The 22,384-nt window shown below is 41.7% G+C and overlaps 6 protein-coding genes and 1 long non-coding RNA gene across 8 annotated transcripts in view; 4 read left to right on the top strand and 3 right to left on the bottom strand.

Annotated features, from left to right (window-relative positions):
• The window catches only part of LOC6546947 (potassium voltage-gated channel subfamily H member 8), a 53,007-nt gene extending 44,044 nt beyond the window's left edge, over nt 1-8,963 (bottom strand). The window contains exons 1-2 of the mRNA XM_001974561.3: nt 8,911-8,963; nt 7,876-7,996 (exon numbers count right to left, since the gene is read on the bottom strand). The gene's annotated coding sequence lies outside the window, so the exon portion shown is untranslated. The remainder of the gene's footprint in view (nt 1-7,875; nt 7,997-8,910) is intronic.
• LOC6546721 lies at nt 585-2,503 on the top strand. Its single transcript, XM_001974557.3, has 2 exons — nt 585-1,321; nt 1,586-2,503. The coding sequence occupies exons 1-2, from the start codon at nt 619-621 to the stop codon at nt 2,407-2,409; spliced, it is 1,527 nt and encodes a 508-aa protein (XP_001974593.2). The 5' UTR covers nt 585-618; the 3' UTR covers nt 2,410-2,503.
• On the top strand, nt 2,585-5,108 carry LOC26526620. Its single transcript, XM_026980246.1, has 2 exons — nt 2,585-2,638; nt 2,814-5,108. The coding sequence occupies exons 1-2, from the start codon at nt 2,585-2,587 to the stop codon at nt 5,106-5,108; spliced, it is 2,349 nt and encodes a 782-aa protein (XP_026836047.1).
• A 1,063-nt stretch (nt 8,964-10,026) lies between the features above and the next one.
• Nucleotides 10,027-10,836, bottom strand: LOC113564259. The gene is made up of 3 exons (XR_003407857.1): nt 10,706-10,836; nt 10,133-10,632; nt 10,027-10,071 (listed from the first exon to the last, which is right to left on the bottom strand). It is a non-coding gene; the product is annotated as an uncharacterized LOC113564259 (long non-coding RNA).
• A 53-nt stretch (nt 10,837-10,889) lies between these two features.
• On the top strand, nt 10,890-16,530 carry LOC6546719 (acidic leucine-rich nuclear phosphoprotein 32 family member A). Of its 2 annotated transcripts, none has more exons than XM_001974555.3 (6): nt 10,890-11,018; nt 11,263-11,577; nt 14,005-14,381; nt 14,443-14,525; nt 15,277-15,507; nt 15,581-16,530. In XM_001974555.3, the coding sequence occupies exons 2-6, from the start codon at nt 11,530-11,532 to the stop codon at nt 15,622-15,624; spliced, it is 783 nt and encodes a 260-aa protein (XP_001974591.1). In that variant the 5' UTR covers nt 10,890-11,018; nt 11,263-11,529; the 3' UTR covers nt 15,625-16,530. The 2 variants fall into 2 exon arrangements, with proteins under 2 accessions (XP_001974591.1, XP_026835992.1); XM_026980191.1 differs by lacking the exon at nt 10,890-11,018 and adding an exon at nt 11,105-11,178.
• Nucleotides 16,531-17,005: 475 nt separating this feature from the next.
• Nucleotides 17,006-21,705, top strand: LOC6546718 (protein three rows). Its single transcript, XM_001974554.3, has 3 exons — nt 17,006-17,425; nt 17,479-18,468; nt 18,537-21,705. Exons 1-3 carry the CDS (start codon nt 17,126-17,128, stop codon nt 21,375-21,377), a joined length of 4,131 nt encoding a protein of 1,376 aa, XP_001974590.1. The 5' UTR covers nt 17,006-17,125; the 3' UTR covers nt 21,378-21,705.
• LOC6546717 (MORN repeat-containing protein 3) lies at nt 21,384-22,185 on the bottom strand. The gene is made up of 2 exons (XM_001974553.2): nt 21,749-22,185; nt 21,384-21,626 (listed from the first exon to the last, which is right to left on the bottom strand). The coding sequence occupies exons 1-2, from the start codon at nt 22,155-22,157 to the stop codon at nt 21,466-21,468; spliced, it is 570 nt and encodes a 189-aa protein (XP_001974589.1). The 5' UTR covers nt 22,158-22,185; the 3' UTR covers nt 21,384-21,465.
• Between the last annotated feature and the right edge of the window lie 199 nt (nt 22,186-22,384).

Genomic DNA, 22,384 nt, shown 5'->3' on the forward strand with positions numbered 1-22,384 from the left:
TGGGAAAACAAAACGGAAGGCTGCGTCGCCAGCATCTGACTGCATTATAACGTTTTAACGGAAAAACGGAGGAAAGTGAATATTTTAATTTCGCCAGAGTGCAGCCCACACATACATAGTGCCACAATCAAATAATTAAAGCCTGACATTGTTTTCACAACGAAGTGAACTTATGCTTGAGTAGAAGCTTGCCGCTTATTTTCTTGGCCTAATTGTCACCCTAGTAGAAAACCAATGCAATAAATGAACTTTGCTGCCGACTCAATAGACTTTTTGTTATATATCCAGATGATAAAAAAAATGCGAAATGGTAATATGTATACTCCTTAGTTTTCAAATTTCCGTAGTAATGCGTATTATTAAAAACTTATCGACTTATGGCCATGAGTCAGACTAAGTTGCCATGCTCGAGGAATAACCGACAAGCCCAGTTAGTCGGGATCCGTCATCGAAACAACCTCCAATCAACCATCTAGTTCGAAATCCTTAAAATGATGGCTGGGAACCAACAGCTTGGAGGCATTAATCAAAGCACACATCCATATGCCTGCTATAACATAAATTCCTAGTCATAATTCCTAGATTCTAAGCGTTTTTCCATTGTTAATCCTTTAAATCATGTGGAGTGTTAGACGTGGCATCGCCTCCGCGACCGCTGAAGGTCTCCGAAAGTTTTCCCCCAATCTGGGACAGTACTCTCATCCTCTTCGATCATGGTGTCCACCTGTTTCGCATTCATCCAACTTGGCAAAGAACCTGGAAGCAACGAGCAACTATCTGAGGATAATAGAGGAACCCGAACTCCCCAATTTGGTAAAGTTTTATGAGCAGGTGTGCCGCGGATGCCATAGAATACCTGTTGGCTCAACCAAGCTTAGAAGGTCGGCACTAGACGATCCACCAAGGAAATGTTGGCAAAAGAACGATTCGGAAAAATACCGCGGAAACAATTTGTATTTAAGAATCAACAATTCAGCAAAAAAATCAAACGGCACAATTAGCGGATCTAAAAAGCCGCAACGCTTTTTTATGAACTTAACGAAGCATAATAGCCTTAAAATCAGTAAGAATTTCCAAAAAAATAACTTTAGAGCAGTAGCCGGGTCTAATATACTTAAAATCAATAATCCGCTCTTAAAATTGCCGAAAGGAAGGAATGTTCATAACCATTTTATGAATTCAATACATTCCCATAAATTTCTGATGAACAGAAATGTCCAAAATAGTTCTTTGAATCCAACCAAGCCAAACAACTATGAAACCTATATTCCTCAAAAGAAGCCTTCACAATCGATGAATTCCCATAACTCAACAGAGCATAGTAAATTTCAAATGAATTTCAGGAATTTCCCGAAAAGTAACTATTTCCAGACAAATAATTCTCAAAAATCCACTAGCTTACCAACGGAACTGAAAACTGAGACAAAGATTGAGAATCATTATCAGCCCCGAAAACCATCTCAAAAAAAGTTTTTAAAGACCTTTTACTCTGACGATGGTTTTCCTCCTAGTAAGGTTAGAAATACTATCAAAACTGGTATTAAAAATTTCAAATCTAGCTCACATTTTTTGACGAGGTCACTAGGTGCTATGAACTCAAGGTTAAGGACAAAGTTACGCTCCCAAAAGTATGCCGTGTCCGGAGATGAGAATGCCACTACATCACACCTTCAAGATAACTCCAAAAAGGAAATTGGCTTAGACCGCAACAGCATGACACAATGGATAATAGATAGGAACTTTGTTAGTCCTGGGCCCACCGATCTCTATGATTTTGGACCCCTGGATCTGCAATCGTACGCCAAGAACTTCGAGTCCACGCATAGCATTCAGCCTTATATCAAAATATCTTCGCAGAGAGTTGGAAAGCCCAGTACTAAGAGGGCAAGGATTAGGGAAAAGAAGGTAAATCTACCACGAGCACCAAGAAGGCAGCTTAAAAACAAGTACTGTAAAACTGGGTCATGTAAACGCCCTTCCTGTTTTGCGAAGCCATACAAATACCACCTGTTTCGGTTCGAAGTCTGTCCGAGAAAACGCAGAACCCGGAGGAAAACTGTGTCCTGTCAGACAGAAGTCAACCAAAACAGGTGTGAATTGTGTGATTTCAGTCGACCAAGGAATGAGCCCGATGAACCATTCATGATCGAGATGAGGAGGCGGCAGGATCGGGAGCAGTTGAAGCAGTACTACCTAAAAATGGCCGAGAGGGAGAAACAGTACTGTGCAGATACAGAAAAGCAGGACCTGAATCCCACAGAACCTAGGAGCAAATCCTTTTCCAAATCTAGGACTACTTGCAATGGCAATGTTGGGAAGATGCGCCACGAATTAAAGAAGTGCTTGGTTACGTTGAACCTTTGTGGTCGTCTTGTCGAATATTGGTTGCAATTGTCCAGATGCAAATGAGAAACTAAGTTTGTTTGGATGTCGAACTTAGTGGGTCTGGAATCCACGAAACATTTAAATGCATTTAGCATGTTTTTACAGTCGAACAAGGTTGTCTAAGTGATGATACTGAATAAATATGGTTCTGATTTGTAAGGCAATTTGTTTCTGTTCATATGTAAGGATAATTAATGTAATGGGGAAATTCCAAAATCTTAGTTGCCTTGGCAGAACTGTTAACTCCCAGAAAGTAAGCACCTCTTTATTATACCAATAGTAAATTAGGAAGAAAAAGCAATCAAATGGGCGCTCTAACGAACATATCAAATTGTCAAGCAAGTATGCCAAATTGTGCTATTAGTCATTTAAAAATCCTACAAATATCTTCCGTTCCAAACCAAAAAATTGTTAGTGCGCAAAATTAGTGTCTCGCCTTGACTATGAACATTTTGAAGAGCACCCGTATGCTAGATCGAAATTGTCTACGTGGCAAGATCCAGGGACTATCGCCTCTTCTACGGGCTGTGGACTGGCCACCAAGTAGGGATTCGCTGTTCCGGGCCACATGGAGCTACTATGCTAACGGCTGTCAGGAGCGACTGACGGGCATTCGCAGGCGCATCGAACAGAACGCTAGAATTGTGGCTCCAAATAAGGAGCCAATTACCCAACTTACTCAACTGACTGTGGCCCCAAAGCTGCCCCGCAATGGGCAACAATTGCCGCCAGGAATGGATTTGGATGAGCACATTTATCAGGAACTGGTGTCCTGTTTCCGGAACGCAAAGAGCTCTGTTTCAAGAAAGAAAACTTCGTCTAAGCGTTCGAAGGTTCAGAAATATTTTGAAATGGGCAAGTTTTCCACCCCAGAACAATGGCAGGCTTGGAAACGCCAAGAACTGAAAGTTGATCAAATGCTTCAAAATTCCTTTGATCCCTATTTGAGGGAGGAAATGCACAAAAAGCTGCATCGTCTACAAAAACTCACCAAGCTTCAACCTCTAGTAGTGCTTCCAAATCAGGAAGAAAATAATATTGAAAAACGTAAAGTGTCAGTGACAAGCAAAAGAAAGTCTCGACAAAAGTCTATAAATAAACCAAAGGGCGAAAGCGAATCAAGAAAAAATATCGCCAACATAGCAGATAAATACAGAACTCATAAAAACCCCAGTAAAACCTCGAAGATAGAAAGTATGAGTTCAAGAAGAAGTACAAAATCTGTACATAGTAGGCAATCCTCCGGGAAATCGACAACTAGCACGATATTGGCATTCCATCCAAGTCTAGAAAGTATCGTTAGCTCAAGACGTTCTACCAGATCTCTTCGTCCATATGTCAAGAGAACAGTAAAATCCAATCACAGTAGTGAGGAAGATGGTATTTTCGGAATCGATGACCAAGGAGAAGCCCCACTGTTGAATGAGGATACCACGTCGGCAACTTCGAGAAGGCTTCAAAAAGCACAAGATTCTCAAAAACCAAAGAAAATTAAGAAACAAAAATTAATAAAGGAACGAAAAGGTGCAGAAAAACCAAAAAGCGGAAATCCAAAAGTTCACGAACATTTGAAACATCCCAAAACAACAAGTCAGCATTCTTTAAAGATCGACAGCGAATTGGATTCTATAAGCGTGTCATTTATGAAAAGTAAAAAAAAGCCATCTAAACAACGAAAGTTCGGCACGAAGGAAAGATTAGGAAAGTCAAAATCAGAGGGGACCATCAAGGAAGCAAAGTCTGAGGAGCTAAGACAGAGTTTAGTTTCCAAAAGTATGTCGCAACTTTTAAGTAAACTTCCAAAACCCAACTCGAATGAATACATAGCGCAAATCACGAAAGGACTGCCACCAAACGACCCATCACTTATCCTGAATCTAAAGAATAAGTTCAACGAATCAGTCGTGTCACTCTACAGAGGTCAAATCACTAACTCGGAGAATGGTAGTGAAATTCAGGAAATCCAACAAAGCTTTGTTCGTAGTGGCGATCACCACGGCTGGACCTTCGGTGGGAAAAACCTGGCCCTTGTTAAGCCAACTTCCTATCCCAGGATTAGTCTAAGAAAACGAGACCAATATGGAGTGGCAGAGAATAATATTGAAATAGAAGCAGCTGATAACACTGCACTGGACTCTATTATAGGTAATCAGCCAATTAGAAGAACTGCAAAAGAACAAGATGTAAGATTGCTATCGAAGACTATTTCTGTTGATGAAATCCTCTCGAGTGTTGAAGCGAAACCCTTACTAATTTCCGATCTAATATCGGAATTTATACTGGCCTATGGCTCTAAAATAAGTTTTTTTGAAACATATCCGGATTTGTTTAAAAGCAATCATTTGGAAACTTATACTACAACTAATGTGAAGGAAGTTCCCAAGCAGTGCCCCAGAAAGAGGAAGCTAAGGAAAGTCAAGGATGTCAAAAAAAAACCATCGCAGCACTTTAAGAAAACCTGCTCCTTATGCAACTGTGTCAGAAGAAAACGTTCCGAATTGCAGCCCTACATGCAGCGGATGCAGAAGCGACGTCAACGACTGGAACTGAAAACCTACTATACCCAGAGGATCTCAAAATGTCGAGAAAATCAAAAGCGGCCTCCGGTGGAAACCTGCACCCGCGAGGGCCTGGCTATATGTTATCAGACCCTAAATCTTTGCCAGCGGATAGTGGAACAGAAGTTATCGAAACGATCTGAAGGATGTCAAATGAAAACATAGTAACTGCATTTGTCCTGTTTATGTAAACCAAAAGCATAAGATACATCTTCTAACATCCATTTGTCGTATTTGTCAAGCTAATATTAAAATGTTTTTGACTGCTCGAATTTCACATTTCGGTGTAAACTCATTTGTCTGTCGAGTTAGGGAACGAAATGGCACTGCTCCATTGTTAAGAGTACTTCATAAGTGGCGCCCGAGCAGGGACTTTGTAAAATTGCCAAGACTACCAGTTGCACCTAGCAACTTGTCTCGTTTTCCCCATATACACCAAATAAAATGAACTACTTAGTAAAATCCTGGCACTTTGTAAGCAGTTCATTTCGTTGACTTTTACGCGACCCTTGAAAGTCGCACTCATGTGGCGCGAAGTTTTTAAAATTAGCATTTGCCCTATTCAACAGTTTCGGCTGCATCCTTTTCCGCGAAATTTATTCCATTGCGCACCACTGCTGAGTAAAAATAATATGGACCCATAAAAATCAGTTTTTTACACCCGAGCCCAATTCCCCTCCCATCCGCATAAATGTCAATGCCAACGCAACTAAAATCTGCCCTCCATCCTTCGACCGTTGAATTTTGCAACCCACGCAGGCTGAACCTCCTCTTTTCGCGAACTCTTCAGCTCGAGTGTAACTACAAAAAAGGGGGGAGATAAAAAAGGAAGAACAAAATCAAAGTGAAAAACAACAAAACTCGGTCGAGGGTTTTTTATAGTAAAAACTTTTATATGGTTTTTTTTCGTTGAAATGCGGTCTGTTTCATGTAGTTTCTTCTAGATTATTAATTTTAATGCCAATTTACTGTGCAGTAAAATTGTGTATTTATGCTCACGCCCTATTCCTCATTTTTTGACGATTAAGTGTGGTATATGTAGGGTATGGGCAGACTAACATTTGAGAATATTAAATTACAAATTTTAAATTATCAAAATAAACAGCTTTAATGAGCTCTCAAATGTAACAAAACCGCCTGGCAAACCAATTTTATTTTTTGCGCATGCCGCGCTTTTTATGGAAATGAACTTTAATTTCCCTAGCCATTTGACTAAGCTCTTTCTGAACGACCTAAAGCATTCTAGTTGTTGGCTTAATATCTTGACAAAAGCGGAGCCATAGTTGGAATTTAAATTATGGGAAGAAGCTAGAAAGATTTATAGTTGGATATCACAAACATGGCTGATAGCGACTTAATCAGTTCACTGCAGTTGAAGGCTGCACAAATGATAAGTCACTCAAGCTCCCTTAAATGATTTCATTCTTTCATTAATTATCAAGCGCGAGCGAGTGGTAAAAGACCTAAAACATTCTAGTTGTTGACTTAATAATTAAAAATAATTAAAATTATGTGAAGGAGGTACTTGTAGATACTAGCTAGAAAGATTGATACCCAAACATGGCTGATAGCGACTTAATCAGTTCACTGCAGCTGAAGGCTGCACAAATGATAAGTCACTCAAGCTCCCTTAAATGATTTCATTCTTTCATTAATTATCAAGCGCGAGCGAGTGGTAAATCACTCGAGCGCCGAGCGCCGAGCGCCGCAAAGTATGCAACGCTGGAATGCAAACACGTCCAGGTGGGGACAGGTGTCAAGGAGCTGTAATGCGTCGCAACAGCTGCGACTGATGCCCCGGGCCGTGGAAAGCTGTTAAAGGCCAAACAATCCGGACGGAGGATGTGCAGGAAATTTAAATGCGAGCGGAAAAAAGTGTAGAAGGAAATGTGCGGTGTTTATTGCTTGCTGCTCGGCGGTGGCCTCATAATTGCCTCTAAGTGGCTTAAGTTATTAAAACCAATTAAGACAGTCGTCTGCAGAGGGAAATTCCGTTTAATTGCAACCGAAATGCGATTTAAAGAAGTGAATTGCATACAAAAATAATTGGAAAATGCTCTAATTGGCTCGGCAAGCCAAGTTAACAAGCTCCTTCATCAGCTAATTAAACTTTTTAGATTAAGCCCATGCTTCAACTCCATCTGAGCGGAAGTTGTAGTTTCTTCTGTTCCCAAGTTGAGCAGTTTGCACAAGGACTAAAATGCTTACAACTTAAGGCCGAAATCTTCCCAAGATGGCTTGTAATTTACGCTTTGCGGAGTGCAAAGTTGAAGTTTTCAACTTGGTTCAGAAGGTTAACTCTAATTTTAACATGTTGATTTAGCCGGAAAGATGATTTATCTTTAACTCAGTTTGGACAGATTGAAATTCCGGCTAATCACTCCTTACAATTTGCCAACTTTGAATGTTTTGAAATGGATTTTTATGCGAAAACTTTATGCTCTTTTATCTTTAACAAAATTTTAAGGAATTTCCCATTAATTGTGTTTCAAGTTAAGTGCAATGCTGCCGACTCAAACAAAGAGATTTATTTGTTCATTATTTTCCGGGATGTTATCGCGTGTACTTTCACAGGCGCTCAACCAAAAAGCTTTTGTTTTGTGTAGAATATTCCCGATGTATTTACGTATACATATATTTACACATCAATTTGTGTTCGCTTCAATACCTTTAGCTATCGGTACACCACATTAAGCCAAAATTCATTTTTGCTCCTGCCAAATCCCGAAATTCGCCGAATCAAATCGCTTTATTGGAAAATGCAAACGAATCCGTTCGCCACGCACGTTAACATAATTATGGAACGCCCTCACTGGGGCCCAATCAATCATACGCCGCGTGAGCCGCTTGACATTATCGTTCGGCCAGACACGATAATAGTATAGGAATCCTTTGAAATGCAAATCACGCGAATTCGTACACATGTACTCACCTTGTTCAGGAGGAGCGGGTGATTTGGTCCTGCCTCCTTGTCGATTGCCGATGATTGTTTGCTGGTTGCCTGTTGCCTGTTGCTGGTTGTTTTATGCTGTTCTCAAATCAATTCAACAGAACTTTGTTTGCACGAAATCCCCAAAAACATAGGAGAGAAAACAACAGTCAGTGAATGAGCAAAAACCACAGGGAAATGCGTAAAGGCAACGAAATTCGTATTAGGGCGCGTGTGGTAGAAAAAGTTGAATTGAGAATATGTTTTTCACAAAGAACAAAAATGCTTGAAAAATCCTAAAAATTGATATTGACTTTAAAAGATATTATTATTTCATATTTATTTCAAGATTATTCAACAGGGGTATTAGTCATTTAAACAAATAAACAAATTAGTCATTTTGCAATTATTCCTCACACAAGAAGATACGTTTTTTTCAGTACTATTATTACATTTACACATTTTCTACGATTGTGTGTAGGTTACATATGGTAATTTTCTTGGGACTTTCACGTTTTTTTCATTTTGGTTTTCGGGAGTGTGTGAGGTCACATTATAATCGTATCTTCCAATCTGAATAAAATTAGCCGAGATTTTTCATTTCTTACTCAGCTTTGTTTTGGATTAGAATTTATGGTAGTCGCTAAAACACTTTTTTCTTTGGTGGGAAAAACACATGTTGTACCACGAAATTTTCATTTTAATAAACATGTGCCAAAAATTAAATCAACTATATGTGAGTGAGTGTATAATTTTGATTACTTTTATAATTTATGTCTTCGTATTTCGCTGTTAAAAATTTGAATTTGCACTTTTCACGCGCAACATTGTTGCTGGCAACTTTCGCGCTTCTGCACTTGAACTAGTTTCCCGTTACAAGCCTTTTCAATTTTCCTCAATTTTCCCTGCCGCACACGAACGCATTCTCACACACACACGCACACACACACACACACGCACACGCAGACAGGGAGAAAGGTGGCTAAATCCACTGATAAGAGTTTCGCCTGGATTGAGTTCCGGATCTATCCGCTATACCTTTCGCCACGTCCGACTTTCGAAGCCACTCAACAGCAACTGTTGCAAATGTCGAAAAGGCAACTTGTGGCTGCTGCTTTTCGCCTCTGTCGACGTCGCAGCATCTCTTTTCCCGAGCTTTTCCGGGAGCTTTTCCTCGCACCACGGCAAACTGTTGATTGGTCTCCTGAAAGTGCGAATGTGCGTGTGTGTCTTTTGGCCAGGAAGAGAGCACAAAAGAGAGTCCATCGTCGACGGCATCGCCGTGCTTTACTTAGTTAATTAGTACCCATTCAGATGGCAGTAAACAGTAGTTACTTCCTGTTAATGGGCCTTAAAATAAGTCATTTATGAGTTAATGCTCTTAATTTCAATTTGAGCACATCAAGTTCTCAAAACTTGTCATTTATTTTATAAACTCTAATAACAGACTAAGAAAACCCAAATGAAACTTTAAAATAACTTACTACGAAAGAACTTTATAAGAAATGCGCCTTCCCCTCTTTGTAAGTCATTTTCAACCTGTATATTATTGATTATCTTTCCCAGTGGGTTGAAAAGTGGTAACAACAGATACCAACACACCCGTGAAGTCAACCATAATCTCTGGAAATTTGTTTTCAATTCCGCTTACTTGAGCCATTAAAGCTGATGCTTACCAAAGCAACAGTTACCAATGGCACACCAGTACACAAATTGTGTGGCTGAAAAAAAAAGCTCATCCTGGCACTTCCTCCTATTTGGGGACCGCAAATAGACGGCACACTCGCAGAATTAACGCGCTTTTAATAGATTAGACACCCCGTCGGCTCTTCAGGGGCACTTCGATGGTGCAACCGATGATGCCGCTCAAGGACCTGTGCACCCGATCTGCAGATAATGCCACCAACCTGACCGCCACCCACAACCCGCTCCCACCTTGTTATTAGTATCCCCAAGTGGAGCAAGGACACACGTTTGGCAAATTTGCCCAGGCAGAAGGACGACTAATTGATACGCCCAAGCAGTCACGTAGAAGAATAAAAAACACAAAACATAGTTTACTGAGCAGAATGGTATAATAATAATTACATACAACTCCAGTAAATATTGACCGAATCTACAAATTATGTTATTTACAATAAAATATTCCTTTAACATTTTCCCGCTGTGTGAGGCTGTAGTAATTTTCCTTCTTTGATGCTGCAAAAACAATTACTTGAATACCTGAATGTTTTCGTATGCGGCCGCGCATTAAGCTCACATTAAAATTATCAGGAGTAAAGAGCGGCAGGTAAACGAGGCGAGGAAATCAAATTGAGTCGCTTACTTCATTTAGGGCAACGCCAAGTTCACGGTCACGACGGGAAGTTCGCGTCCTTGCGGCCATTTTGTAGAGTCCTGTGTACACCCATACATACTTTTGGGTGATGATTGTTGGAAAAGCTAAAGGGGCATGTCAACACACGGTTAACGCTTTACTTCCTCGAATGGCGTATGTTGACTTCGCAGCGTAAAATAAGCAAGCTTATGCTGCTTTGTTTTGTATTTTTTTGCGCTTCTCGCAGAGCTAATTAAGGCGTTCGTGCTTCGCAACGGTAATCCTATATATCCCCGATCCAGCGACCCTGTCTTGCAGCATCGCATTACCGTTGAATGCACGCGCATCTGATTATGCCGCAATTTTGCTAACGGCGTCATTTAGTGTTAATAGGTGTTTTGAGATGTGATTAACCTTCACGTCTGTGATTACCGCTGTAATGTCTGCTTATTAAAAGATAAATAGTGGTTTACAATTTAAGGTTTTGTGCAGAAGAAAAACATAAATAATACGTACACATAATTTAGCTCTTAAATTAGATGAATTTGAATTTGGCGCTCGAAAAGCTGACTGCTACAAAATTACGTCAGACCAAACATCTAACGGTCACACTTAAGCGAATGCAAGCTCCTATCGTAGCAAATACCCACACCTATCCAAGCTAGTACAACTTGCCATCACTATTAGACAAAATCAATCGATATCTGCAGGTGATAGCATGCATGGTATCGAACAATCATCAACTGAAGTGTCAGCTCTAGCGTTTTGCTTTGGTTGAAAATACAATTAAAAATTGATTGCGAAGTATTTAAATATTCTGCATCGCCAGGTGAGTGCGTGTTGCCAGCATTGGCATATTTTTCGGCCGGAAAAACGGCTCAAAGTCGACTCAACCATCGAAATGATGTCCAAATGTCGGTTTAAAAAGGCGCGTCATGTGCTGGAATCGAAGAAAATGTGTTACAATGCAGTCGCATCCAGCCGTTGCAGTTGTGTATTTATTTTTTTTTTGTTTCAACAATTACCAGTAACTAATTAATTTTCTCCCTCCCCCACCCACTCTTCCCTTTTAGCCATAAAAATCTGCGAAAAGCGAGCGGTGGCGGCATCCAAAATACCGAAAGAAGCACAAAAAGAAAAATTTGCAAGGCTGCGTCTGTGTTAGTGAGCGTGTGCGAGCGCGCGTGTGTTGCTCTGTGTGCGTTTGTGTGTGCGAGTCTTTTGCCTTCAGTGCGTGCGCTGTTTCTCGTGGGGAGCCCAAAGGAAGAAAAACACAAGGAATCCGCTAAGGAAAAAAGTGTAACCAAAAAGGACATCCAAAACAAACAAGTGCCGCTGCAATGGAGAAGAGAATAGAACTGGAAAGACGCGCACGCAAAGTAAATCAGGTAAGCAAAATACAAAAAAACACGCGCCAGAAACTTAAATTAAAGCCCAAATTAAGCGACGCTTTCGTGTGTGTGTGCATTATCATGCAAATCTAGTTTCAATTTGTGTATAGACGCCATAGAGAAAAGTGCTGGGAAAGAAGCAGCAAAGCGGAGTCAACAAGAAAAAACGAACAAAAAAAAAAAAGAAATTGATCGCCATAAGCAAATTCTACACACATGCCTTGGTGTGCGTGCGTATGTGTGTATGCATGTGGCGCCAGTGTTGCCATGTGCGCGCATTTTTGCGCCTTGACTGCTGTTTGCTCCTTTAGAGTGCATTATTTCGATGCGTTACAAAGTATTATGTATTTAATTGCAAGCCCCTGAGTGATTTCACTGCACTACAAGCTGATGGGAAGCGATCTTTTCGGGCCAGACGAGCTACAGCCCTTGGAATTCTATTATCTCCACAGCTGGCAATGCTGCCTCGCTTGTTGTTCTTGCTGCTGTTCTCGTCGCTGTTGTTGTTGTGGTTGTTGTTGTTATTGCCGGCCTTCAATTGTGACAAACACGGGCAACATGTGTTTGTGTGTGTTCGACTGCATGTTGTAATTTCAGGTTATTTGATACCAAAATGTATCTATAACAATATTATAGCGCGCGCATCATTTGCACAAACACACGCGTACCACGCACAAAAGATACACATGCATATACGTAAGACGACTTATGCACAAAATAATCGACACATAACATACATATCAGTATATCCATACATACATATATTGACTGCGCAGTCATAATACTTTTATGCTTCCCCCTCCCCTCTCCCTCACTCTAACGTGTTTACCTGCACGCCATCGCCTCTTGCCATCCCGCTCCCGCCCACCCGAAGTGGCAAAGAAATGCAGGCGAAAAGACAAAGCCGCTGATTAATAAACATGCGCTCTGGCTGGCCAGCCTACTCAATCTCAATCAGCGGTCACCCAGCCGCCCAACCACCCACTGCCCGCCCACAATGCACCCCACAACAGCGCAGCCAGCAGAAGACAAAAAATAGCAACGTATACACACTCATTTGCGCCTAAGTCAAAGCCAAACGCTGTGTGCATTCGTTTCCACACATTTGCTCAGATACAGTAGGCACTCAATACTGTTAACTGCCGTTCGAATCGTTGGAACCTTTCGCTCAGTTAGTTATGTAGTTCAATAGATCAAACACATTTAAATTCCTTTCTTTGAATTCTATACAAACTTTTTCGTTATCCCAACTATGCATTTTATATTTCCCTTAACTGTACATATATTACACCTTGGGGAAGTACCACTTTGTTTCCCGCTTAATCCCAGGAGTCTAATATACTTTGAAATTCAGAATACCCATAAAAAGATTATTTACAATTTAAAATTGATTTCCATTAGCATTTCTATTACCAAGTATATGAAACCGGATAAATATTAACCAATTTTGTACTATCTAGAAAATGAAATCAATTTGAACCATCATTTGAATTCTGTTTACACGAAGTTCAGGTTAGAAAGTGTCCTCTGTAAGCACATAACGGTTTCTCGGCTAGACAGAGACAGACAGACGGACTCTGAGGCACCCATTTTGTTTCTTTGTGGTTGTTGTTGTGGCGTCGTGACATATTGATAAGTGGGTAATCTGAAGTGAACGTGCACAGCCTCCAAAAGGCGTATGTTGTGTACATTTATTCATTCGTAGATTATCAGACCACAAAACACCACCCACTCTCACCCCCACCCACTTTTCGCAGACAGGCGCAACAACTAAACTACGTCACGGTCAACCATATTGTTGTTGTTTTGTTGCTGCTACTGCCGGCTTGTCTTGTTCTTCTACTGCCATCTCCCTCCCACTCCCTTTTTCAATTCCGTTTTGCTCGTCATTCTTCTCTTTGCGCATTCTGCTTTGTGTCGAGTCACACGCACACATACACACGCTTGTGGCACAAACACATTTTGGGGTTACATAAACGCGAGTTGGCACTTTTTCTCCTCGTCGCCTGCATTTGAAATATGTGCAATTTGGCGATGGAGCAGTAGCAATGTTTACCAATTCGTTTAGAGTAGCGCCAAATTGGTTATTTTGCATGTAATGTCGTTTTGCATTTCAACAAAAAAAATTTCTCAGCGTTTGATCGATTTTTGCGTATGTATTGTTCTCCATTTTTTTTTCTGCTCGCTTTGCGTCAAAAATTTTCACAAATGTGACCAGGCTGCGGGGTTTAAATATTCCACAATGCATACATCAAATATACCAAATGAAATCGGGTTTTTTCTTGCTTTCCGATAACTACTATCGATGAATGGAATTTGTTTAAATTCATTCAAAATCAATTTAAAAAAAATAATAATTTACCTATTAATTAACTATTATTAATTGAAGAATTTACAATAACTCTTAACCTTCTTAAACCCTAGATCACAGAGTTGAATCTGGACAACTGTCGGAGTACAAGCATCGTTGGCCTTACAGATGAATACACATCCTTGGAGTCGCTTAGCTTGATTAACGTGGGTCTCACCACACTGAAAGGTTTCCCCAAGCTGCCCAATTTGAAGAAGCTGGAACTGTCCGACAATCGGATTTCGAGCGGCCTCAACTATCTGACCACCAGCCCCAAATTGCAATATCTGAACTTGTCTGGCAACAAGATAAAGGATCTGGAAACCCTTAAGCCCCTGGAGGAGTTTAAAAATCTGGTTGTGCTGGATCTGTTTAATAACGACGCCACTCAGGTGGATAATTACCGGGAGAAGATATTCAAGATGCTACCATCGTTAAATTTCCTAGATGGGTGAGTTTGAGAAACTTCTTTTCTTGAACAACAGTAAAAGTAACTTCTTGAACAATTCCAGATTCAATTGCAACGACGAGGAGGTGCAATCTGATGGCGATGATGATGATGAGGTCAACGGCAACGATTCCGACGAAGAAGGAGGTTGGTATTCGATGTATTGATAGACAGCAAGCATTAAATCAGAATTCAGGAGTTTTTTTTTTTTTTTTTTTGAAAAGATTGCCATTTACCCACCATTAGAATTCCATTGTCCGTCTGTTTAACTTTATCGCTTATTGTGGTTCGCGCTTTCTTCGTATTAACAATAATATCATATATTCAACCTTGGCTTTTGTCGCCTTTCAGATAAGTGCAATGCATTCTGTTTGAATGGTTTAGAAATCGATTTAGACGAGCTCGAGGCGTTGGAGAAGCGGGTAAAGGCGAAAAAAAGTTTGCAGGACAAACCACCTCCCCAATCGGAGGACAAAGAAGTAGACGAATTAGATGAATACTTAAAAGAGTTGCAGCTAAGAGAATCTACGGCTGCAAGCGAAGAACAATCTGTGATAAATGCCACCCCGCAGCCTCCTAGAATTTCTAACTTAAATTTTGCAATCCTGCTCTATTGGTTCCTTGCCATTTTAAATTTGGGCAGTGCTACATATTGTAAGCATAACTTTTCCAGACTTTTCTTCAGTATTAGTCGAACTTCTCTAACTCGAAAATGCTGCAGAAAAATCAAATAGAAAAATGTAAAGATTCCCTTTTTGCGCTAAAGGGCATAAAGAGCGCTATAGTAGTTGGTAGGTTTGTTGATCTCAATTCCGTTGAATACATCAAAAAGTCGATTTAGGGAAGTTCGAGATGTAAAACGACGGTGGTTTAATCAAATAAACCTTTGATTTTTCAGTTTCTGGTGACGAGGACAGCGATGACAGCGACGAAGAGGACAATGGCGAGGTGTCCTTGTCGGAGGTGTACAATGACGATTTGGAAGAAGATAACTCTGATTGGGAAGGAGAAGGCGAAGGAGGCGAGGACGACGAGGATGAGGATTCCGATATTGATGATGCCGATGGAGATGCAAACGAATCGGCTGCATCAGTAAACGCCAAGGACAAGGATGGCGAAAAGGAAGCAGGTTAGTTTAAGCACAATTCTCACATCCAGCAGTAGTTCAGTTCTTAACACATTTTCTTGTCATTCCTTTCCAGACGAGTCGCAAGTCAGAGGCAAGAAGAGAAAGCATGATGGTTAAATTCTTGATCTGTCGCTGTATCGTCTTTGTACGTTATAAATTTAAATATACACCCACACACAAAACAAAAACACACACACACATCATATTTTGATAGAAAAAGATGATAAATCCTTTAGAAAACCCACAATTTGTTTCTCTAAAATGTAAGCTAATGAAAGTAAAAAACGAGAAAAAGAAAAACCAACAAACAACCCAAAACAAAGCAAGAGCGGAGGAGCATAATTAACGTAATAATCAAACAAAGCTAAACAAAAGAAATTACATGTTTAAGCGAAACAAACCGACGAGGAATACAAAAGAAATCAAGCAAGCAACCAATAAAAATGGCATTAATTTAACCTTATCCGAGCCCAAGTTCCAGTTTCATTTTTACAACTTCGCCACCTTCAGAACTCGCAACATAAAGTCCAAGAAGTCACTTTGTACAATTGATTACCACTAAGTTAATGATTAAACAATTGTAACTTGTACTTTCAAATTTCAATCAAACACAAAAATCTAGAACAGCGCTCCGACTTTTTTTGTTTGTACAACTACGGCTTTGTCAACGTTTCGCGTGAAAACGATCACACAATTTACTGCTAAGAACTTTTAACTAACTCTTAAGTCATTCCTTCTTTAAATACGCATAAGTTAAGCAAAATCCAACTTCACCCAACTTCTGCTCAAGGTGATTTACCCACACTTCATTGTTACCCATTACCCACCTCCCAGATACACAGACTTAATCCGCGTCTCTCTGTAAACGTAGAGCACTCACTATTGAGCATCCCAAATTGTTTTCCTTTATATACTTTTAAGTGAACTTTTTTCCAAATACCGAAATGTTTCCACTTATTCAACGGCAGTAGTGTTTTCAATGAATGTGGCGAGTAAATCTTATACACAAACAATTTTAGACAAGACTTTTCTTTTAATACACAAGTATTTAACCGATTATTATTAAAGCAGGACCCGCGTTAATTTTACGAGATGAGATGTGTCTTTACCAGCCCATTGAAACTGAAATACATAAACTACATCATTTTAAAAATGTCTTTCGGGGAATGGGAAAGAATTTACCTTTTTTCAGAATTTTAATACTCCTAGTTAAGAGTATTTAACCATTAGTGATATGATTTCTATGGGAGAGAATGATGAATTGGTATTTGATACTAATATTATTTTGCTATTAAGCATATGAAAACTAAAATCGTTTTCGAGATATCAGTTATAGACTTCATAAACTTTGGACTTGCTTAAGCTCGATAACAATAATCAAATATGAATTTAATTTTTGCAAAATGGATCGTTATCGGAAGTGAGCATGTAACTATAGTATTTTTTACAAAAGTATTTTTGATCTGATATCTGAACTAGAAATATCGATATTATTGTTAACGGATTTTCAGCTCCAACATGTACGGTCACACTGGATCTCAAATTCTGGCGCAAAGCAAGAAAAAAATAGGAAGCGTCCTAGTTAAACTACTTAAATGTATCGATTCCCTGTGGAAAAATGTCTAGTGATATAGCCAGCCAGCTAAAAAGCAGTCGCCACGATGTGGAGAAAGCCCGCAAAACGGTGGAGGCCAAATTCCGGGAGTTGTCTGGAGATGCACTACCTCTGAGATACGAAGTGAATGTGTTGCGCCATATTTGCCTTGCCGTAAAGGATAATCTGCACCAGAATTCGGATCTTTACTGCGACATTATAGGCATAATGCTGCCACGTGTAGTTCCCTTTGAGGAGAAGCCCAGCTTATGGGAGGCGCACTTAACCAGTCTGCGGTACATACATCATGGCTTGTGTCAGCAGGTAGGATTAGCTATAAGATTTTGAATCTGCCTAACCAATTGTTTCATTCACAGCGGTCAATTGAAGCCTGCCAAAAGCTGTATAATCTCATTCGAGCACAACCTTGCCGTCTGCAAGAGGAATCGGACCACAAAATATACCTGGACATTCATTTGACCCACTTCAATGGCCTCCATGTGCTGCTGCAGAAGCAAAAACTACCTTTGGAAGCCACAAGTCACCTGTGCTATGCTCTGGAATCCCTGGGAGAACTGTTCGTGGCCATGAAGCAAAGGAAAATACATCAATGCGCACCGCTTCTAGTTCAACTAAACGAGAGTTTATTTGGCAAACGAAGTAGAACATTCTTCAAGTCCCTGAGCTTTTTGCCGTCGGAGAGTTTAGCCAAGATGTTCAACCCGCTGCTTATGCTCCTGGCCAGCAGCCCTACTTCAGACTTAGCCAACTTATTTCACGAGTACCTTAGTCTTACGTTTGCTCTCGTACAAATCGACATGTTTAGTCCGCAGTCCAATCAGCAAATGTCATTGCAGCTGCTACGCATGTGCAAGGAACTATTTCGCCAGGAATCAAACCTCAGCTATTCCCTACAGCTGATATACTACTATATCAAGTTAATCTATGTTCGGGAACCCACAGCCGACTTTAAACGTACCTACATTGACTTGTCGAGCAAATTTCAGCACTTCCTTGAGCACAAGGGAGCATCTCATGCCAAAGAACAGTGGCTTGCTGATTTTCTGGTGGCCATTCAATTGCTGCAGGTGCTTATCCATCAGAGTAGCAGTAAGTTGCAGAGCCCTTTTCAGTTATTTTGGCAGCAGTTTGACGGAGAGAGCAGTGTGGAGATCTATACAGCGCACTTTCAGTTGCTTCAGACGTGTGCTAGCTTGGCGGTTAATGTTACGAGGAGTCCCTTGGGCTGCAGTTGCACTCATGAGGCATGCAAGAGCGTGCGGAGGCACTGCATCTTGGCGTATGGATTGTGCGCATTGGATGCATATATTAATTGGAAATCGACTGAAGAGCAGAGAGCAAATGTGGTGGGTATTTATGAATATATTTAATCTAATTTTGTGAGAATTTAATAAACATTTCAATGCTATTGCAGAGTCCTCACAAACCCTTGCTGGGACTAGTCAAATACTCTATGGATGTGGCTAAGACCATGAAATGCTTGGGTTCCACCAGTGTGGAGCTCATCAAGCTAGTGCGCCAGCTGACATACGTGGCTGATCAGGTCACCTGTCCGGAGCAAATGTCCTTGTTGCCGCCACTTTTGGAGCCACTGCAGAAGCTGCGACCTCTGATTGCCGACCAGGATATGAGTAGCTTACTCCGACGCCTCTTCAAAGCCAGCTACCATTGCAAGGATCCCAATATGGCAAGTCGAATCCAAGCTAGCTATTTGGCCTCGATTACGAATCCCACCCGATTGAGATCTCAGATCTGTTTGTACTACCACAATTTGGGAAAAAAGGGCAATGAAATCAGTAGGTGTGTCTACGAGTGGCATGAGTCCTCTCCACTACCTTTTCCTCTTACTCCGGACCAGACGAAACAGCTGTACGATACCGATTTCTTTGCCGCACTACACTATTTGAGGAGTCCTTCTATGACTCATATGGAATCGCTAATTCGTTGCCGAATGAGTGACTACCATCTGGTACTTTTGGCCAGGCAAATGCGAAAGGATGCTTCAATTTCGAAGAAGTGCTTGGAGGTTCATGCGAAGCTAAAGCAACAACGTACCCTCTGTCGAATGGAAGATTTGTGCCTGGGCCATGCAAGTGTTGGACTACTCCTGGATGCACTGGAGGCTCAAAAAACCAAGGTTTCTACCAAGGAGATAACAGAAAACATGTTCGAGGAGCTGCTCCTCAGGCAGAATTTATGGCAGATGAATATACAAAGAGAGCAGCGATTGGTCATCTATGCTAGTGAAGCTATCTCGGCTTTCAACAACTTCTTCAATCGAGCAGATCAAGAGCCATTGAGCAGCAATGAAACCTCTATTGATTGGGAGGCCTTGATTGACGATGCCATCGCTGCTGCCAATGCACTTTCGAGTATGGGTTATCAATCACAAGGGGATGATGCCTGGCTGCTGCTCCTGAGGATGGGTCGCTGGCTGGAAGATCGTTTCACCTATCTCCGGGCCCTAAATCATTTTCTATCTCAGAATGAGGTTAGTACGCGATTGAACCTGAATCTCTCCGAGGAAGTCGAAGTAGCAGAGGAATTGCTGGATGATTTGTGGCCTCAACTGAAAAACGGAAAATTCTTTAAGCGGCAGCAAACAACTGTAATGCTCTGTTTTTGTCACCTCGCCAGTTACTATGCCAGAATGGAATGCCACAGCCATGCCCAGTTGCTTTTATTGCAAGTGGAACAACTTCGCGAAGAGTTTCCTGAAAGGCAAGGAAAAAGTGATATTGTATTGCTTACACTGCAAACAGTGCGCTTTCGACTAGGGTATCAGCAAAGGAAGACGACAAATTGCAAGCTGCCGACTCCCCTGCGACAATTGGACACTCTCTTGGACAATGTGCGAAGTTTCTGCAACCTATCCAGTTTAGATGGTGGCTCATTGCAGCTGCTTCTTTCGACTCTCGTCAGAGAGAGCACCGAGTGCTCTGCAAACAGATTAAGCGAACGATTGGCCTTCTCCAACATTGCGCTACATTTGGTCTTGCAATCTGGTTTGGCTTTAAGAACCATAGAGGTATTCCTCGCCTGGTTATGGACCAATTTACAAATGGAAAATTTCGACAAGGCGCAATCGAAGTTGAGACTCATCGAGCATTGTATGGGTATAAAACAGCTGAATCCAACGACTCGGCCAGAAAAGGAAGCGATTAAGGATCCAGCTATTAGTGATCTGGCAAGCAATATGCATCTCCTCCAATTGGTGGAGCCAATCAGGAAACAGCATTTGTTAAATACGGCTTCGCCAAATCTACTCAGCATGCGACCACATAGCCCAAACCTCCAACTGGACTTGGATCGCTACCTGACACTGGATGAGGCGCCTTCGAATCTTCGAGAGAATTCTCAGCTGCAATGCTTGTACTTCGTAATGGGCTGTCTTCATGCACGTCTCCGCTTTCTTCAGCGGAAGAGTGAACAATTGGAAGAATTCTACGAAAAAGCGCATAGTTGGCTGCAGGAAAAACCAGTGGCGAGTAATGCTATGTGCTCCATGTTGCATGCCCAGCAGCTCTTTCATCTGAACTATCTTCGCTTCATGCGAAAGCATGTAGAGGCTATATCAACGGCTCAATTGGGTCTTAAAATGCGGCCACGAGCGGTCGATATTAACTTTGAATTTAACTTCTTCGCTCAGCTGAAGACAGCTCAATCGGAGCTTAAACCCGTGGGCAAGGAAAAACCAAAGATCAAAACCCTTAGACGGGCTTTGGTTTTCAATCTCTCTCCGGAAGACAAGAAACGACCCGCAACCGCATCAGCTTCAGCAGTCAAGAATATGGCGGCCAAAGCCAAGCAGTCGGCCAAAAAGCCACCTCGGTTCAGAATTTACGAGGAGTTGGAACTACGACCACCGAGTGCTGTCAGTAACAGTAGCGGCGGCAGCGGAACAGAGAACACTCCACCTTCGGATCACGTGGATCTTAATGCCTGCCAAGCGATCGAGATAAGCGACGACGACGATTTACCTTCAGTGGCCACGAAAAAGAACCAACCAAAAAGTAGAGATAAAGCTAAGCCCACGTCAAAAGCCTGTAAAGTCCTAACATTGGACAACAGCTTGGAAATAGAAAAAACGCCAGCAAGAACTATGAGTGCACGGAGTACCAGAGCTAGGGCTCGCCAACCAGTAGAGACACCGAAGACAGCCACTCTTTCATCCAGGCGAACGAGGCGTCAGGTGTCGGAACCACAGGCTCCTGAAACGGAGTCCACTAGCACACGCACACGTCACCGGCACTGATTAGATAGTAGTCTCCTTAGTTCTTATTTATTCTTATTGAAAATGTCTTGGTATTTAAATAGATATTGTATGTAAGTGTTACTAGAAATTAAATATTTGCTTTTGGTGGCAGGGATAGTAGTGACGTTATACAGATATCGTTGCTCCAAAATCCGCGCTGAATTCGCTGGCCATTGCTGCCATGGTAATAAACACCAGATCCTGATTTGCAGCCTCCTTCAAATTGACCCACGTAGCGATTCCCACTTGCTATGAACACCATATTAACTTATTAACATCTTTATACATTTTTAAAGTTCAGAACAATAAATAAATGCATCTAACCATATACTATTTGTGACGAGCTTAGAACTATTCTGTACAATACTCACGCGTGAAAAGTAAACCCTTTCCGTGCATTTTGTCCAGGAGCCACTCGCCCACATAGATGCCGCCATCCGCCTGCCACAAGATCCCCTGACCACTTCGCTGGTCCGCTAGCCACTGACCAAAGTAGACGGATCCGTCCGGATAGAACTGCTTCCCCTCGCCACTCCGCTTGTCCTCCCGCCACTGACCCACGTAGATGCGTTCAGTGCGGCCATCGAGCTCCTTGCGACGCAGAGTGCCCTTGCCATGCCGTTGACCCTTTTGCCAATGACCCTCGTACACTAGTCCGCTGCTCGTTTGCTTTACTCCAAAGCCATGAGGCTGCAAGCCAAGCCATTTTCCCTGGTACCGGCCACCCGGATACCGTTGACAGCGCACTCCGGTACTATATCCACTCGTCCGCCACGACATGTCTGCGATGACTGAGCGCGGGAGCAGGTCTGTCACATGCGGCGGTGCCATTGGTGTCCTGGGTGGCTTAAGCCGACTTTGGGGGCTGTGTGCGTGCGGTGTCACTTGTCTAATCGACCCCTAGCAGCATGTCTTGCCACCATTTGACTTCCTACGGCGATGGCACGCAAACTTAAGGAGGCCAAAGACATCGCCTCAATAGAAAATCGTTTGTTCCGGTTAAGTAA

The sequence above is a fragment of the Drosophila erecta genome, unplaced genomic scaffold (genome assembly GCF_003286155.1).
Source record: "Drosophila erecta strain 14021-0224.00,06,07 unplaced genomic scaffold, DereRS2 tig00000092-arrow-pilon, whole genome shotgun sequence".
NCBI classification, from domain to species: Eukaryota; Metazoa; Arthropoda; class Insecta; order Diptera; family Drosophilidae; genus Drosophila; species Drosophila erecta.